The sequence below is a fragment of the Pezoporus occidentalis genome, unplaced genomic scaffold (assembly GCF_034315485.1).
Source record: "Pezoporus occidentalis ecotype Australia unplaced genomic scaffold, CSIRO_AGI_Poc_V1 ctg250, whole genome shotgun sequence".
NCBI lineage: Eukaryota > Metazoa > Chordata > Aves > Psittaciformes > Psittacidae > Pezoporus > Pezoporus occidentalis.
In genome coordinates this window covers 93,624-111,181 of record NW_026914395.1, presented here as the reverse complement: position 1 = coordinate 111,181, position 17,558 = coordinate 93,624, and the positions used below count along the sequence as shown (strand labels likewise).

The window sequence follows — 17,558 nt, the reverse complement described above, 5'->3', positions numbered from 1 at the left end:
GGGCCGCCGGTGCCCCGCCGGGTGGGTGCTCGGAAGAGGAAGAACATGGCAACAGCCGCCGCTGCCCGCCGGTCCCTCTGCTACCCTCGGAGCTTGGCAGGGGGGAAACCGGATCCCCGCGGCCCTGCGCTCGGGCCGGCCCCGCTCCCTCGCCGGGTCGAAGGCAGGGCCCGTGCGGGGGGAGCAGGGGCACAGACAGGGCTGCGGCGGGGGCAGAGCGGGCCCGGGGGTACCGCGGGTACCGGGGGGCCCGGTTCGGAGCAACGGAGCCCCCGCACGGAGCCGGGAGGGGGGCATCGGCACCGGGCGCCCCGGGGGGCACCGGGGGAGTTCGAGCGGCGGCCTCCGGTTACAGCCCGAAACCCGACCCGCGCCCGGGGCACGTGGCGGCGCGGGGCCAGAGTGGCCACGCCCCCTCCCCTAAGCCACGCCCCATCCACGGTCATGTAACCACGCCCCTCCCTCCCTGAGACCACGCCCCCCCCCCCGGCCACGCCCCCCTGCGCCGCTGTCCCCGCTGAGGCGAGCGTCGCGTCGCTGGTTGGTGACGTCACAGCGCGGCGCCGCTACGGGGGCGGCTGAAGGTGACGGTGGTGCCGGTGCCCGCCATGGCCGCCCGGCAGCTGCTGGGCCTGCGCCGCCTGCCCGGGGCCGCGGCCTCCTTCTCGGTGAGCCCGCGGTGGTACCGGTACTGCGGGGGGTACCGGTGTTATCGGTGGTACCGGTACTAAGGGGGTTACCGGTGTTATCGGTGGTACCGGTACTGCGGGGGGTACCGGTGTTATCGGTGGTACCGGTACTGCGGCGGGTACCGGTGTTATCGGTGGTACCGGTACTGCGGCGGGTACCGGTGTTATCGCTGCTACCGGTACTGCGGCGGGTACCGGTGTTATCGCTGCTACCGGTACTGCGGCGGGTACCGGTGTTACAGCTGCTACCGATACTGCGGTGGTTACCGGTGTTTATCAGTGGTACCGGTACTGCGGCGGGTACCGGTGTTATCGGTGGTACCGGTACTGCGGGGGGTACCGGTGTTATCGCTGCTACCGGTACTGCGGCGGGTACCGGTGTTATCGGTGCTACCGGTACTGCAGGGGGGTACTGGTGTTATCGGTGCTACCGGTACTGCGGCGGGTACCGGTGTTGTCGGTGCTACCGGTACGGCGGCGGGTACCGGTGTTATCGGTGGTACCGGTACTGCGGGGGGTTACCGGCATTACTGGTACTGCGGGGGTTACCGGTGTTATTGGTGCTACCGGTACTGCGGTGGGTACTGGTGTTATCGGTGCTACCAGTACTGCGGCGGTTACCGGTGTTATCGGTGGTACCAGTACTGCGGCGGGTACCAGCGTTATCGGTGCTACTGGTACTGCAGTGGTTACTGGCATTACCGGTGCTACTGGTAGTGCGGTGGTTACCGGTGTTATCACTGCCACCGGTACTGCAGTGCTTACCGGTGTTATTGGTGTTACCTGCACTGTGGCTATCGGTGTTACTGGTACTGCCGCAGGTACTGGTGTTCTTGATGTTACCGGTACTACCTTGGATACCAGCGTTATCGGTGTTACCAGTACAACCGTGGTTACCGGTGTTATCAGTGTGACCGGTAGTACTGTGGTTACCAGTGTTACTGGTGTTACCGGTACTGCCACAGTTATTGTTGTTACCAGTGTTATCAGTATTACCAGTACTGCTGCAGTTACCGGTGTTACCGGTGTTATTGGTACTGCCGCAGTTACCGGTGTTATCAATGTTGTTGGTGTTACCGGTACTGCCACAGTTACCGGTGTTATCGGTGTTATTGGTGTTACCAGTAATGTCGCAGTTACCGGTGTTATCGGTGTTATTGGTGGTACCAGTAATGTCGCAGTTACCAGTGTTACCGGTGTTATCGGTGGTACCGGTGTTATTGGTGTTAGTGGTGGTACCGGTGTTATCGGTGTTACCGGTACTGCCATAGTTACCGGTGTTACCGGTACGTGTCTCCCCGCAGACAGCACCCAAGAAGACGCAGTTCGGGTCGCTGAAGGATGAGGACCGCATCTTCACCAACCTCTATGGGCGGCACGACTGGAGGTGAGGACCGGGGGTCGGTGGGTGGGTGGGGGGGTGGATCCCGGTGCCGGTCCCGGTGCCACCGGCCGTGCCGCTCCACAGACTGCAGGGCGCGCTGCGCCGCGGGGACTGGTACAAGACCAAGGAGATCCTGCTCAAGGGCGTCGATTGGATCCTGGCTGAGATCAAGGCCTCGGGGCTGCGCGGCCGCGGCGGCGCCGGCTTCCCCACGGGCCTCAAGTGGAGCTTCATGAACAAACCCCCCGATGGGAGGTGAGAGCCGGGACCGGCGCCACCGGGCCCCTGCCCTTGTGCGGAGCACGGGGGTGATGGCGCCCGCCCCCATCCAGACCCAAGTACCTGGTGGTGAACGCGGACGAGGGGGAGCCCGGCACGTGCAAGGACCGGGAGATCATGCGCCACGACCCGCACAAGCTGCTCGAGGGCTGCCTGGTGGCCGGGCGGGCCATGGGCGCCCGCGCTGCCTACATCTACATCCGCGGCGAGTTCTACAACGAGGCCTCCAACCTGCAGGTGAGGGCTGGGGGCACTGGGGGGGTGGGCAAGGAGGGGAGCCCCCCCCCCCGGGAGCCACGCGAGCCCGCTCTCTGCTGCAGGTGGCCCTGAGGGAGGCCTATGAAGCCGGGCTGCTGGGGGGGGACGCCTGTGGGTCCGGGTACGCCTTTGATGTCTTCGTGGTGAGGGGCGCTGGAGCCTACATCTGCGGGGAGGAGACGGCGCTGATCGAGTCCATTGAGGGCAAGCAGGGCAAGCCCCGGCTGAAACCACCCTTCCCTGCTGATGTGGGTACGGCGCTGGATGCTCCTAGGATCATGGGATGGGGTGGGATGAAGGGAGCTTAAAGCTCCTCCAGCTCCAACCTCTTCCACTGGAGCAGCTTGCTCCAAGCCCCCGTGTCCGACCCGGCCTGGAGCGCGGCCAGGGATGGGGCGTTGCGGTGCCGGTGCCACCGTTGTGCTCTGCCCTCCTCCAGGTGTCTTCGGCTGCCCCACCACGGTGGCCAACGTGGAGACGGTGGCCGTGTCCCCCACCATCTGCCGCCGCGGCGGGGCCTGGTTCGCCAGCTTCGGCCGGGAGCGCAACTCGGGCACGAAGCTCTTCAACATCTCCGGCCACGTCAACAGCCCCTGCACGGTGGAGGAGGAGATGTCGGTGCCGCTGAAGGAGCTCATTGAGAAGCACGCGGGTAGGTGGCACAGGGCACGCCGGCGCTGGGCCCACTTTGGGTCTCTCTGACCCCTTGTTTTTCGGCAGGGGGGGTCCGGGGGGGCTGGGACAACCTCCTGGCCGTCATCCCGGGGGGCTCGTCCACGCCGCTGCTCCCCAAGTCCGTGTGCGAGACGGTGCTCATGGACTTCGACGCCCTGGTGCAGGCGCAGAGCGGGCTGGGCACGGCCGCTGTCATCGTCATGGATAAATCAGTAAGGGAGCAGCCCCTTCTTTGTGCCTTCCCCCCCACCCCAGTGTCACAGCACCGCCTTCACCCTCCTCTTCCTCCCCAGACCGACGTCGTCAAAGCCATCGCTCGCCTCATCGAGTTCTACAAGCACGAGAGCTGCGGGCAGTGCACGCCGTGCCGGGAGGGTGAGCCGTGGGGCAGGAGGCGAGGGGCACGGAGCCGTGGGGCAGGGTGTGGGTCACACAGCCCCCCAACTCAACCCTCACGCCCTCCCCATCCCCGCAGGTGTGGACTGGATGAACAAGGTGATGGCTCGCTTCGTGCAGGGCAACGCGCAGGCGGCCGAGATCGACGCGCTCTGGGAGATCAGCAAACAGATCGAGGGCCACACCATCTGCGCCCTGGGCGACGGCGCCGCCTGGCCGGTGCAGGTGGGGGGAGCACTTGGGGGGCAGATGTGGGGCGGGGGGGGGGCTGGGAGTTGTTTCCCCACCCCATTAACCCTGCTCTGCTCAGGGCCTCATCCGCCACTTCCGACCCGAGCTGGAGGAGAGGATGCGGCGCTATGGGGAGGCCAAAGCCCGAGCGGCATCAGCGTAAGGATGGGGGGGGGGTTCTTCTGCTGCTCCCTGCCTGGGTGGGGGTGTCAGAGCAGCTTGTGGGGCTCAATAAACGCTGCTGTGCTCGTGGGGCCTCTCCCTGCTTGAAAAGAGCAGCAGGAGGCGGTTGTGGGTCGGAAATGTGGGAAGGGAGCAGTGGGGAGGGGCGCTGGGTCCTGCCTCTCTGGGAGCAGGGAATCTCTTAAGAGATCCCCAAGGATCAGCCCCATGGCCTCTCTATGGGGTAGGACATGGGGCAGCACCAAGCAGCCAGGGTGCTGCATGGCCCCAGGGCCAGCACCGCGGTGGCACCGCTGTGGCTCGTGCCGGTGCCAAGGGGCACAGCTCTGTGTCCTGTCCGTCCCCCCCCGTGGTGCTGGCGCTGATGCCCATGGCACGAGCACTTCCAAACATGGCTTTTTACTCAGTCACAGTGTTCCACGATGGGCAGCAGCAGCCACGGGGTAGGGGGGCAGCCCCATCGCCGAAGAACCGCACAACCGCGGTGCCGCCGCGGCGTCAGGCGGAGCGGTGCCGGCCCGGCACCACGGTCTTGCTGCGGTAGCGCTCGGGCGCCAGGAGCTCCAGGGTCAGCTCGGTGATGATGGCCGTGAGCCCCCAGACCTTGTGGGGCCCGTTGAGGAACACGGGCAGGGTGTAGCCGTAGCGGCCGGCGGTGCGGAAGTGGGTGTAGCCCTGGTTCTCCTCCCGCAGGAGGTGAGCCAGGGGCAGGGTGAAGACCTCCGTTACCTGCGGCACAGGCGGGGGGGTGCCGGTGGTGGCACCGGGGGACGGGGGGGACACCGGGGCAGGGGGTGCTGCTCACGGGGCCGGTGCGGGGTCACCCACCTCGTCCGGGTTGGGAGCCAGCGTCAGCTTCTCCAGAGGACCCAGGTTGGCCACCACGGGGGCCACCGTCAGCCCCTGCTGCAGGGGGGGTCAGCAAGGGGTGGGGAGGTGGAACCCTGGCCCCAGAGTGCTGCCTGTGAGCCCCCATCGCCACGGTGCCACTGGTGAACCCCCTCCGTCCCTATGGTGTCATTGGTGACCCCCCCATCCCCATGGTGCCACTGGTGACCCCCCCCATCCCCATGGTGCCACTGGCGACGACTCCATCCCCGTAGTGCCACTGGTGACCCCCCCTCCATCCCTATGGTGTCATTGGTGACCCCCCCGTCCCTATAGTGCCATTGGTGACCCCCCCATCCCTATAGTGCCACTGGTGCCCCCCCTGTCCCCAAAGTGCCATTGGTGACCCCCCCGTCCCCATAGTGCCATTGGTGACCCCCCCATCCCTATAGTGCCACTGGTGCCCCCCCTGTCCCCAAAGTGCCATTGGTGACCCCCCCGTCCCCATAGTGCCATTGGTGACCCCCCCATCCCTATAGTGCCACTGGTGCCCCCCCTGTCCCCAAAGTGCCATTGGTGACCCCCCCGTCCCCATAGTGCCATTGGTGACCCCCCTGTCCCCATAGTGCCATTGGTGACCTGCCCGTCCCCATAGTGCCACTGGTGCCCCCGTCCCCAAAGTGCCATTGGTGACCCCCCCATCCCCACAGTGCCACCCATGACCCCTTGCATCCCACATGGGCACCCATCACGTGTCTGTCACCCAATACCCCACTGCTTGCAGCCTGTGCCCTGTGTCCCTGTCACCCTGTATCTGTGCTACCCCCTGCTGCAAGGAGGCTCAGCAAGGGCTGGAGGTGATGGACCCCCTGTCCCCAGGGTACCACCCATGACCCCCTGCATCCCACATGGGCACCCATCACGTGCCTGTCACCCAACTCTGCCTGCAGCCAGTGCCCTGTGTCCCTCTTACCCATATCCCAGTCACCCTGTGTCTGTGTCACCCCTGTCCCACCCCATACCCCTATAACCCCACATCCCTATAACCCCACATCCCTATAACCCCACATCCCTATAACCCCATATCCCTATAACCCAAGTCCTTGCCACCCCATGTCCATGTCCCACCCCATATCCCTGTCACCCTGTGTCTGTGTCACCCGTGTTCCACCCCATATCCCTATAACCCCATATCCCTATAACTCAAGTCCTTGCCACCCCGTGTCCATGTCCCACCCCATATCCCTGTCACGCTGTGTCTGTGTCACCTATGTCCCACCCCATATCCCTATAACCCATATCCCTATAACCCCATATCCCTATAACCCCACATCCCTATAACCCCATGTCCTTGTCACCCCATGTCCCTGTCCCACCCCATATCCCTATAACCCCACATCCCTATAACGCCAGTCCTTGCCACCCCGTATCCATGTCCCACCCCATATCCCTGTCACGCTGTGTCTGTGTCACCCGTGTCCCACCCCATATCCTTATAACCCCATATCCCTATAACCCGAGTCCTTGCCACCCCGTGTCCCTGTCCCACCCCACATCCCTGTCACGCTGTGTCTGTGTCACCTGTGTCCCACCCCATATCCCTATAACCCCATATCCCTATAACCCCAGTCCTTGCCACCCCATGTCCCTGTCCCATCCCATATCCCTATAACCCCATATCCCTATAACCCCACATCCCTATAACCCCCATCCCTATAACCCCAGTCCTTGCCACCCCATGTCCCTGTCCCACCCCATGTCCCTATAACCCATATCCCTATAACCCCACATCCCTATAACCCACATCCCTATAACCCCACATCCCTATAACCCCAGTCCTTGCCACCCCATGTCCCTGTCCCACCCCATGTCCCTATAACCCATATCCCTATAACCCACATCCCTATAACCCCACATCCCTATAACCCCATATCCCTATAACCCCAGTCCTTGCCACCCCATGTCCCTGTCCCATCCCATATCCCTATAACCCATATCCCTATAACCCATATCCCTATAACCCACATCCCTATAACCCCACATCCCTATAACCCATATCCCTATAACCCCACATCCCTATAACCCATATCCCTATAACCCCATATCCCTATAACCCCACATCCCTATAACCCCAGTCCTTGCCACCCCATGTCCCTGTCCCACCCCATATCCCTGTCCCACCCCATATCCCTATAACCCACATCCCTATAACCCGAGTCCTTGCCACCCCATGTCCCTGTCCCACCCCATGTCCCTGTCACCCCGTGCCCGTGTCCCCCCCTACCCTCCCCACCCCATGTCCCTGCCCTCATCCCCTGCGTGTCCTCGTCCCCTCTCCGGTGCCCGGTACCCGGTCCGGCAGCGTCCGCAGCTGCCCCCACACGCTCGGCTCCCCCAGCGCCAGCCCCAGCTCCTCCCGCGTCTCCCGCAGCGCCGTGGCCACCGCGTCTCCGTCCGCCGGGTCCCGCCGCCCCCCGGGGAAGCTGCAAGACCCAAAGGGAGAAGGAGGGAGCGGGGGGGGGGGGTGTTTGAGGCTCCGGTGCTCGGTGCCCGGTGCCGGTACCGGTACCTGACATCGCCGCTGTGGGGCCCGCCCAGGCTGCGGGAGCGCAGCGTGAAGAGCATCGCGGGCCGGCCCCGCACCGAGCACAGCGGCACCAGCACCGCGGCCGCCGCTGCCCCCCCGCGCCCCGCAGCCGCCGCCAACCGCGCCCGGCACCGCCGCTCGCTGCCGCCGCTCAGCAGAGCCCCGGGGTCCCCCGCGCCCGGCTCCGCCATGGCGGCACCGAGCGGGGCGGGGAGGACGTCCGGGACCGGCCCCACGGACCGCCCCCCATGGGGCTGGCCCCGAGCGCAGCGGCAGCCGGCGGGACGGAAACGGCGCCTGAAGGGTGCGAAACGGCTCCTAACGGGAGGGAAACGGCGCCTGACGGGAGGGGAACAGTTCCTAACGGGTGTAAACGGCTCCTAACGGGAGGGAAACGGCTCCTGACGGGAGCGGAACGGTTCCTAACGGGTGTAAACGGCTCCTGACGGGAGGGAAACGGCGCCTAACGGGAGGGAAAAGGCTCCTAAAGTGTGTAAACGGCTCCTAACGGTAGGGAAAAGGCTCCTAAAGTGTGTAAACGGCTCCTGACGGGAGGGAAACGGCTCCTAACGGGAGGGGAACAGTTCCTAACGGGTGTAAACGGCTCCTGACGGGAGGGAAAAGGCTCCTCACGGGCGTAAAACGGCTCCTAAAGGGTGTAAACGGCTCCTGACGGGAGGGAAAAGGCTCCTAAAGGTGTAAACGGCTCCTAACGGGAGGGAAACAGCACCTAAAGGGTGCGAAACGGCTCCTAACGGGTGTAAACGGCTCCTGACGGGAGGGAAACGGCTCCTAAAGGGTGTAAACGGCTCCTAAAGGGTGTAAACGGCTCCTAATGGGAGGGAAACAGCACCTAAAGGGTGCGAAACGGCTCCTAACGGGTGTAAACAGCTCCTAACGGGAAGGAAACGGCTCCTAACGGGAGGGGAACAGCTCCTAAATGGTGCAAACGGCTCCTAACGGGAGGGCAGCCCCATTACTGGGCGTGCAACAGCCCCCAATGGGTGTGCAACCCGCTCACTGGGGGTACTCCCGGAACAGGCAACAGCCCCTAAGGGGTGGGCAATGTCCCCTAATGGGCATGTGGCAAACCCTACAGGGTGTTCAACAGCTCCTAATGGGTGTGCAAGGACCCCTAATGTGTGTGTAACAGCCCCTAACACGTGTGTAACAACCCCAAAGGGTGTGCAACAGCCCCTAACACGTGTGTAACAACCGCTCATGGGTGTGCAACAGCCCCCAATGGGTGTGGAACCCTGTTACCAGGTGTGTAACACCCAACACCCCCCCCCGGGTGTGCAGACCTCTGCCTGGGTGCCCAACAGCCCCCAGTGCTTGTCCAAGCCCTGCTCTGGGTGTGTAACCCCCTCCCCAGCTTCACACGCAGACCCATGGCGTGCACCCCCCACTGCAGCTCACAACCCCATCATCGGGTGTACAACACCCTGACGGGGTGTACAACACCCCCCCCACACCTCAATCCACAGCCGGGATGTGCCCCCCACCCCGTGTCCATGGATGCTGGAGCCTGGGACCACCACCGGTGGGATGGATCCCACCTCATCACCCCGCAGTGGTACCGAGCGTCCCCAACCCGCACAGCCCGGCAGGGTGACACGGGTACAGCCGCTCCTTCGCCAGCGGGTGACAGCTCCGGCTGTCGCCATCCCATCAGGGGGATTCCCTCTGTGGAAACAGCCTCAAGGCTCTGGGATGGAACCACGGGCAGCAGCAGGACAGGGATTGCTCCCAGTGGATTTACCAGCTTCACCACCACCGCGTTGAGGTGAGGGACACACACAGGCACCACAGCCTGTGGGGGGGACACACGGGGACAGCATCGGAGCGCTGAGGAAGGGGCGGAGAAACAGCAGGGAACAGGGAATGGAAGGGACGGGGAACGGCGGTCCCGGTGACAAAGACCCCGCGCATCCACCGGCACCTCGGAGCACGGACTTGGTGTTAAAAAACTGTATATAGAAATCACCACTCAACGGGAATCCTTTTGCCTGGGACCCCTGGAATTCCTGGCTCCCGGCCTCAGCGGAACCTCCTCTCGTCCCACACGTACCGCTTCCCAGCGGGCACCTTCCGGAAGAACAGCGTGTTCCCTCGGCTCATGTTGCCCTGCAATGGGGGTGATGAGTGGGGCTGGGCACCCGCGTGGATCTGCCCCACGCCTGGAAGCCATCCCGGTGCAGGGCACTCACCTCCCTGCGGAGCTGGCTCCAGCAATCCAGCCAGGATGAGTAGGTGGGTGCGTAGGGAAGGAGGCCCCCAGCGAGCCTGTGGAAGGGGAGAGACCCACGGGGTTCAAGCAGGCTCGGTGCTGGGTCCTCACCCTGGGCCACTGCAGCCCCATGGAACGCTCCAGGCTGGAAAGGAGCTGCTGGAGCTGAGCAGGAGCAGCTTGTGCCCAGGCAGCCAAGAAGCCCCCAGCATCCTGGTACTGCACCAGCACCAGTGCGGCAGCAGGAGCAGGGCAGGGATCGGGCCCCTGTGCTGGGCACTGGGGAGGCTGCACCTCAAATCCTGTGCTCAGCTCTGGGCCCCTCACTGCAAGAGAGACCTTGAGCTGCTGGAGCGGGGCCAGAGAAGGGAACGGAGCTGGAGCAGGGCCTGGAGCCCAGGTGTGATGGGGAAGGGCTGAGGGACCTGGGGGGTTCAGTGTGGAGAAGAGAAGGCTCAGGGGGGACCTGATGGCTGCCTGCAAGTGCCTGAGAGGAGGATGGAGCCAGGAGGGGCTGGGCTCTGCTCCCAAGGAACAAGGGATGGGACAAGAGGAAACGGCCTCAAGCTGCCCCAGGGCAGGTTTAGATGGAGCTGAGGAACAATTCCTTCCCCAGAGGGTGCTCAGGCATTGGAACAGGCTGCCCAGGGCAGGGGCACTGCAAGTGCTCACAAACCCTATAGACAAGGCCCTCAGTGCCGTGGGTCAGTGGTGGCCTTGGCAGTGCTGGACAATGGTTGGAGCTGATGTCTTGAAGCTCTTTCCCAGCCCAGCTGATTCTCTCATTCCATGACTCTGGAGCATTATTTCTATCCAGGACCAAGCCCTGCACGGGGCTGAACCCCAAACTGCCCCATTGGATGCTGCCCTGCACCCCCCGACCACAGCTCTCCCCACAAGGAACCAGCCCCACGCTGACTTTGGACCAGGCTCTGCCACCCAGGACTGCTGGGAAGGCAGCTTGGGAGCTGCTCTGGGGCACAGGGACACGGTGCCCCCCCTAGAGAGGCCCCACAGAGTGGGGGGCTCGGACTCACCCGCAGTCATTGACAGCCATCAGGTTGGAGACGAGGACGAAGGGGTAGGTCAGCATGCTAGCGAAGAACTGCAAAGCACAGTGGGGCTGGTGGGCAGCAGCTCCAGTGGGGATCTGCCCCCTGCCCTCCATGTGGGGTGATCCAGCCCCTAGCAATCCATTCCCTTGGGAACAGGGATTCCAATCCCTTGGGAAAGGGGATGCCATTCCCTTGGGAACGGGGGGACTCCATTCCCTTGGGAAAGGGGGTTCCATTCCCTTGGGAAAGGGGGTTCCACTCCCTTGGGAAAGGGGGTTCCACTCCCTTGGGAAAGGGGGTTCCACTCCCTTGGGAAAAGGGGATTCCACTCCCTTGGGAAAAGGGGACTCCATTCCCTTGGGAAAAGGGGATTCCATTCCCTTGGGAAAGGGGGATTCCACTCCCTTGGGAAAGGGGGTTCCATTCCCTTGGGAAAAGGGGATTCCACTCCCTTGGGAAAAGGGGATTCCATTCCCTTGGGAAAGGGGGATTCCATTCCCTTGGGAAAAGGGGGACTCCACTCCCTTGGGAAAAGGGGACTCCATTCCCTTGGGAAAAGGGGGTTCCATTCCCTTGGGAAAGGGGATTCCATTCCCTTGGGAAAGGGGGTTCCACTCCCTTGGGAAATGGGGGATTCCATTCCCTTGGGAAAAGGGGGTTCCACTCCCTTGGGAAAAGGGGGTTCCATTCCCTTCACCCTCCCTGCAGGAAGGCAGCATCCCCCCACGCACACCTTGTACTCACCCCAGTAACTGCCTGGGAGTAGCTCTTGATCTCGGCCATGGTTGAGACCTGCAGGAGGAGGAAAAGCACCTTTAACCCCACGGAGCCCCCCCAAAAGAGGCCCCTGTCCCCCCAGGACCATCCCTGGAGCCCCCCCGTACCCCGTTCTCCAGCGCGTACGTGTTGATGAGGTAGGCCAGCATGTTACAGAGCCAGAGCGAGAGGATGTCCCCGAGCAGGCGGGGGATGAGGCCGCTGCAAGAGAAGAGGCAGCAGGGATGTGAGCTCGGGATGGGCCTGGAGGCAGGGGAAAAGGAGCCTGGAGCAGCTCTTCCTGCAGTGCCGGGCCAAGGTGCAGCTCCTGCCGGGGCAAAGGGAGAGGAGCCGGGTGCAGAGGGACCTGCAGCATCCCCGCTGGTGACCAGGGAAGGCTCAGGATCCCTGGAAGAACCCAGACACCACGGGAAGGACGGAAACCCCCAGTCCCCAGCAGCATCCGAGGACCCCCGGAGCCCCCCGAGAGGAGAGGCCGGAGCTCCACGGAGGTGGGGAGCATCACCCCACATCCCGCCCCCCAAGTCCCCATGGGCAGCACTCACGCAAAGAAGCCCAGGATCCCTTCTTCCCGGTAGATGGTGGCGAAGGCGCTTAGTGTCCCACTGGGAGACAGAGCAGAGTGGGGGGGACCGTGGGTGGGGGGGACCCCATGGGTGGGTGGGCAGCACCCATGGCAGAGCTCCCCATAGCAGAACCCACCCCATACCTGTACTTGGTCTCCCGGCCGATGAACTGCACCATGCAGCGGAGGGTGATCACTGTGGGCAGAGATGGGGGGGGTCAAGATGGGGGGCACAGGGATACCCCAATGACACAGCAGTGACAGCACCCATCACCCAGCTGGTGGGGCGGGGGGGGCACCTACCATGGAAGGGGTGGGTGATGAGGGTGGCAGCGGAGCGAGCGACCATCTCTCGGGAGGTCTGGGGAGAAAGGGGGGGTCAGGGACACACATGGGGCCCCTCTGCTTCCACCCCCAAGCACCCTCCTCATCCTCACCTCCTTCAGCACCTGCTCCAGCGACGACACCGGCTCCTTCTTGCTGGCTCCAGGCTGGGGAGGGAAAGAGGCGTCGGGGGGGGGGGGAAGAGACCCCCAGGAGGCACCGGTCCCTCCCCAGCACCCCTGTAAGGACCCAGGGGAGAGCCCCCTGAGCTTTTCCCTTGCTGCTGGGATGCTCTGACTGCAGCATTGGGCAGGTGGGATGGAAGGAAGGGGGGACTGGAGGAGAAGGAAAGGAAGAAGGGATGGAGGAAAAGGAGGGATTACAGGGGAAGGAAAGGAAGAAGGGATGGAGAAGAAGAAGGAGGAATAGAAGAAAGGATTGGAGGAAAAGGACAGGAATGAGGGATGTAGGAAAAGGAGGAATTGGAGTGGAAAGAAAGGAAGAAGGGATGGAGAGGAAGGAGGGATTAGAGGACTACAAAAGGAAAAAGGGATAGAGAAAAAGGAGAGATTAGAGGAGAAGGAAAGGAAGAAGGGATTGAAGAGAAGGAGGGATTACAGGGGAAGGAAAGGAAGAAGGGATGGAGAGAAAAGAGAGACTGTAATGATGGAGAAGAAGAAGGGATTGGAGTAGAATGAGAAGGGATAGAGAGGAAGGAGAATAAGAAGGAATAAGAGGGAAATGAGGGATTGGAGAGGGAAAAGGGAAAGAAGGGATGGAGGGGATGGAGAACAAGGACGGATTGAAGTAGAAGGAGGGGAAGAAGGGATACAGGGAAACGAGGGATTGGAGTGGGTGGAGGAAAAGAAGGGATGGAGGCAAAGAAGGAGGAATAGAGGGGAAGGAGGGACGGAAACGATGGAGGGGAAGGAGGAGGAATAGAGGGGAAGGAGGGACGGAAACGATGGAGGGGAAGGAGGAATGGGACCGATGGAGGGGAAGGAGGGACGGGAACGATGGAGGGGAAGGAGGGACGGGAACGATGGAGGGGAAGGAGGAGGAATGGAGGGGAAGGAGGGACGGGGACGATGGAGGGGAAGGAGGAAGAATGGAGGGGAAGGAGGGACGGGGACGACGGAGGGGAAGGAGGGACGGGGACGATGGAGGGGAAGGAGGAGGAATGGAGGGGAAGGAGGGACGGGGACGATGGAGGGGAAGGAGGAAAAATGGAGGGGAAGGAGGGACGGGGACGATGGAGGGGAAGGAGGATCCCCTAGGGAGCAGCGTCCCTGCACCTACCCCAGCGTCCTCAGCCTCCTGGTACTGCTGCAGAGCAAAGGTCAACGTTAGCGCAGGGAGCGGGGCCGGAGCCACAGCAGCCCCGAGCCCCGGTCTCCGTCCCCCGTTCCCCCCCACCCCGGTACCTGCAGCACTTTGCTGTGCACCACGGTGCCGATGGCGCTGGAGCAGAGGCGCGGGACGAGGCCTTTGAAGAGCCCCGCTCGGCCATCGACCTTCACGATGTGCTTGGCTACGGGAGGCGGAGGAGTCAGAACCCCCCCACACCACCACCGGGACCCCCCACACCACCACCGGGACCCCCCCATCCCCTTCCCCTCCGTTAGCCCCGCTCACCATAGGAGAAGAGCCCCGGGAGCTGGTAGACCTGGCGGCCGAAGATGTTCCTCCCCAGCGTGGGCGGCAGCGGCTCGTACCCGACCTGCAGCGGGAGCCTGCAGCCGGCACCGGGAACCGAGACCCCCCCCCCCGCCCCTTTCCGTTCCCGGTTCCCGGCCCCCCCCCTTACCTGCACCAGCACCTTCACGTACATGAGCGGCTGCGAGAGCACCGTGAGCCCCGAGCCCAGCAGCACCTGCGAGGCCGCGTCCGCCATGGTGCCGCCGGCGTCACGGCGCAGAAGGACACGGCCGCCGCTTCCGCTTCCGTCCCCGTTGTCGTCGTCCGTCCCCGCCCCGGTACTTCCGGCGCGCCCCAGCACCGCTTCCGGGCGGGACGGGGAGGGCCTAAAGGGGGGGTACAGGCCTTGAGGGGTCGCCATGGCAACGGGGGGACGGGTGTCACCGGGCCTAAAGGTGGGGTACAGGCCTTGAGGCGTCGCTATGGCAACGGGGCCTAAAGGGGGGGTACAGGCCTTGAGGCGTCGCCATGGCAACGGGGGGACGGGTGTCACCGGGCCTAAAGGTGGGGTACAGGCCTTGAGGCGTCGCTATGGCAACGGGGGCGGGTGTCAACGGGGTAACGGGGCCTAAAGGGGGGGTACAGGCCTTGAGGCGTCGCTATGGCAACGGGGGCGGGTGTCAACGGGGTAACGGGGCCTAAAGGGGGAGTACAGGCCTTGAGGTGTCGCCATGGCAACCGGGGGACGGGTGTCACCGGGCCTAAAGGTGGGGTACAGGCCTTGAGGCGTCGCCATGGCAACGGGGGTTGCGGCCTGAGGCGTCGCCGTGGCAACGGGCCTGGAGGGGCCGCCATGGTAACGGGGCCTGCGGGGCGGCCATGGCGGCGGGGCCCGGTGCCCGCGGAAGGAGGCGGCGGCGGCAGACGCAGTCCCGGCCCCGGCCCCGCTTTAATGGCGAGCACAGGCGGCCCGGCGGGACAGGGCGGGGCCTGGAGCCGCGCTCGGAGCACGGCCCGGCAGAGGCGGCTGCGATGGGAGAGGCCGCAGCGGCAGCACCGGGTCGCGAGGGGCGCGGGTCCGGGAGGCGGTGGCGGGGTCCCGGCTCCCGGCGGCAGCGCTGAGGCCGCGCTCGGCGCTCCTGGCCCTGCGGCTCCGCTGCCGCCTGCAAAGCGGCGAGGGCTGAGCCCGACCGGAGGCACCGAGGGAGCTCCGGGAGCGAGTCCCACACGGAGCTGTCGGAGCCGGTGGTGCTGCGGGGAGGAGGAGCGTGGTCAGCGGGCACCAACACCAGCACCAGCACCACCAGTACTGGCACCATTGGCAGAAGTACCAGCAGCACCAATACTGGCACCACCAGCACCAACACTGGCACCGGCACCAGCACCACTGGCAGCAGTACCAGCACCATCACCAACACTAGCACCACCGGCACCAGAACCACTGGCAGCAGCACCAACACCATCACCACTGGCAGCAGTACCAGCACCATCACCAGCACCACTGGCAGCAGTACCAGCACCAACACCGGCAGCAGTACCAGCACCAACACCAGCACCACCATCACCACTGGCAGCAGTACCAGCACCATCACCAGCACCACTGGCAGCAGTACCAGCACCAACACCAGCACCACCATCACCACTGGCAGCAGTACCAGCACCATCACCAGCACCACTGGCAGCAGTACCAGCACCAACACCATCACCACTGGCAGCAGTACCAGCACCATCACCAGCACCACTGGCAGCAGTACCAGCACCAACACCATCACCACTGGCAGCAGTACCAGCACCATCACCAGCACCACTGGCAGCAGTACCAGCACCATCACCAGCACCACTGGCAGCAGTACCAGCACCATCACCAGCACCACTGGCAGCAGTACCAGCACCATCACCAGCACCACTGGCAGCAGTACCAGCACCAACACCAGCACCACCAGCACCATCACCAACACCACTGACAGCAGTACCAGCACCAACACTAGCACCACTGGCACTGGCACCAGCACCATCACCACCACCACCGGCACCAGCCCCACTGGCACCAGCACCACTGACAGCAGTACCAGCACCGTCACCAACACCAGCAGCACCGGCTCCATCACCAGTGGCAGCACCAGCCGGCCCAGCAGGGCTGTACCTGGACTCAAGCTCGGATGTGGCCACATCGCTCCAGCTGCCAGCAGCCCCTGGCTCATGGCCCAGCCGCCGCAGCAGGTTGGCAATGGTGAAGCGGTACAGGGGCTCCTGGCGGGTGTTTTGGACGCGGAAGTAGAACCATTGGGTGTGCCTGGTGGTGAACAGGTCCGGCCACAGCCGCAGCATGTACTCATAGGGACCCCTGTGCAGTGGGAATGGGCCATGCGCCGGCTGCCAGCACCACCGGGGCCTCTCCACCCCAGCCCCTCTCTTACACCTTGATGGCTCTCTGCAGGTTGCCTCTCTCAAAGCAGCGTTGTGTCCTGGGGCCCCTCCAAGGGCGCTGCTGCCGCGGACAGGGGGCCCGGGGCCCCCCAAGATGGGCGCGGGTGAAGCGGGCGCCGTGGGGCACTGCAGAGAGGCCCAGCGATGGGTGTTTGGGGAGGCAGAGGGGGCACCCATGGGTGCTGCCTGCTCCCACTACCTGGGCTGCAGTTATAGACGACGGTGGCCTGCTCCATGCTCGTGGGCTGGCAGAAGGGCTCCAGTTCAGGGGGGACCCACTCTGAGGTGGGGGGCACAGGATGGTGATGGGGACCATGGGCACAGCAAGGTCTGGTGTTATGAGGGGGACAGAGCAGGAGCTGCCCCTCACCGACGTGCTCGATGCTCTCCGGGATGACCTCGCACTCCACAGGCCAGCGGGGAGGGGGCCGGAGCCCCCCCAGTGGGGGCCCAGCAAAGGGACCCCGTGGTTCCCCCAGGGCCCCTCGGTGCTGCAGGGAGGGGCTCAGTGGGCCCCGGGGGGCTGCAGGAGGAGCTGGGGGGGGGGCCAGTGGCACGTTGGGGTGGGGACACCCCCAACACCCCAAATCGGGGGCAGCCCCAGTGCAGGACGGGGGGGTTCCCCCACTCACAGCTCGGCTCTGGCCCAGGACCCTGCCAGTGGCCAGGATTGGTGCTGCTCATGCTGAGTGCCTCAGTGGGACGCTGCTCCGTGGGGTCCCCGAGGACATGGGGCTCTTGTGTGCACTCATCTTGTGGCCTTGGGGAGAGCAACGCTACGGCCCCACACTTGGGGGGCACGAGGGGACAACCGGGCAGCCACAGCCCCATCTTCCTACCTTGGAAGTAAACATAGTAGCTCAAGTGGTGATGCATGAAGCTGTCGTAGGGATCGGGGAGCAGCCCCCCCCCAAACCCCCCTGGTTCCCCCTCCTTGGGCTGCAGCACGGGAAGAGCTCCGGTGCCGCTGGGACAGGAGCCAGAGGGATTCAGTGTTCCTGGGCAACACCGGGGCCCCAACGGCATCACCCG

At 64.3% G+C, this 17,558-nt stretch overlaps 5 protein-coding genes across 5 annotated transcripts in view; 2 read left to right on the top strand and 3 right to left on the bottom strand.

The window, feature by feature from the left end:
* The window catches only part of NUDT8 (nudix hydrolase 8), a 34,161-nt gene extending 26,423 nt beyond the window's left edge, over positions 1 to 7,738 (bottom strand). Inside the window, exons 1-4 of the mRNA XM_062623340.1 lie at positions 7,493 to 7,738; positions 7,274 to 7,406; positions 4,924 to 5,001; positions 4,576 to 4,824 (exon numbers count right to left, since the gene is read on the bottom strand). Coding sequence (XP_062479324.1) covers positions 4,594 to 4,824; positions 4,924 to 5,001; positions 7,274 to 7,406; positions 7,493 to 7,701 — 651 coding nt within the window. The 5' untranslated portion in view covers positions 7,702 to 7,738 and the 3' untranslated portion in view covers positions 4,576 to 4,593. The remainder of the gene's footprint in view (positions 1 to 4,575; positions 4,825 to 4,923; positions 5,002 to 7,273; positions 7,407 to 7,492) is intronic.
* Positions 529 to 4,113, top strand: NDUFV1 (NADH:ubiquinone oxidoreductase core subunit V1). Its single transcript, XM_062623264.1, has 10 exons — positions 529 to 668; positions 1,994 to 2,076; positions 2,158 to 2,328; positions 2,406 to 2,589; positions 2,673 to 2,862; positions 3,050 to 3,262; positions 3,331 to 3,497; positions 3,579 to 3,660; positions 3,761 to 3,906; positions 3,992 to 4,113. Exons 1-10 carry the CDS (start codon positions 609 to 611, stop codon positions 4,073 to 4,075), a joined length of 1,380 nt encoding a protein of 459 aa, XP_062479248.1. The 5' UTR covers positions 529 to 608; the 3' UTR covers positions 4,076 to 4,113.
* A 1,795-nt stretch (positions 7,739 to 9,533) lies between the features above and the next one.
* Positions 9,534 to 14,415, bottom strand: MTCH2 (mitochondrial carrier 2). The gene is made up of 13 exons (XM_062623389.1): positions 14,269 to 14,415; positions 14,097 to 14,181; positions 13,886 to 13,992; positions 13,761 to 13,787; positions 12,575 to 12,628; positions 12,441 to 12,498; positions 12,282 to 12,333; positions 12,118 to 12,177; positions 11,680 to 11,773; positions 11,540 to 11,587; positions 10,778 to 10,845; positions 9,721 to 9,796; positions 9,534 to 9,637 (listed from the first exon to the last, which is right to left on the bottom strand). Exons 1-13 carry the CDS (start codon positions 14,353 to 14,355, stop codon positions 9,551 to 9,553), a joined length of 903 nt encoding a protein of 300 aa, XP_062479373.1. The 5' UTR covers positions 14,356 to 14,415; the 3' UTR covers positions 9,534 to 9,550.
* A 345-nt stretch (positions 14,416 to 14,760) lies between these two features.
* On the top strand, positions 14,761 to 16,232 carry LOC134166081 (mucin-22-like; the record flags this gene model as incomplete). The annotated part of the gene is made up of 2 exons (XM_062623384.1): positions 14,761 to 15,175; positions 15,271 to 16,232. Coding segments are annotated over exons 1-2 (1,377 nt in total), but the record flags the coding sequence as incomplete, so codon positions are not given.
* A 16-nt stretch (positions 16,233 to 16,248) lies between these two features.
* AGBL2 (AGBL carboxypeptidase 2) lies at positions 16,249 to 17,552 on the bottom strand. Its single transcript, XM_062623383.1, is given in 10 exon segments — positions 16,249 to 16,253; positions 16,304 to 16,443; positions 16,517 to 16,552; positions 16,554 to 16,611; positions 16,614 to 16,652; positions 16,726 to 16,806; positions 16,897 to 17,061; positions 17,159 to 17,251; positions 17,254 to 17,286; positions 17,366 to 17,552. Coding segments are annotated over 10 exon segments (837 nt in total).
* Positions 17,553 to 17,558: the final 6 nt, after the last annotated feature.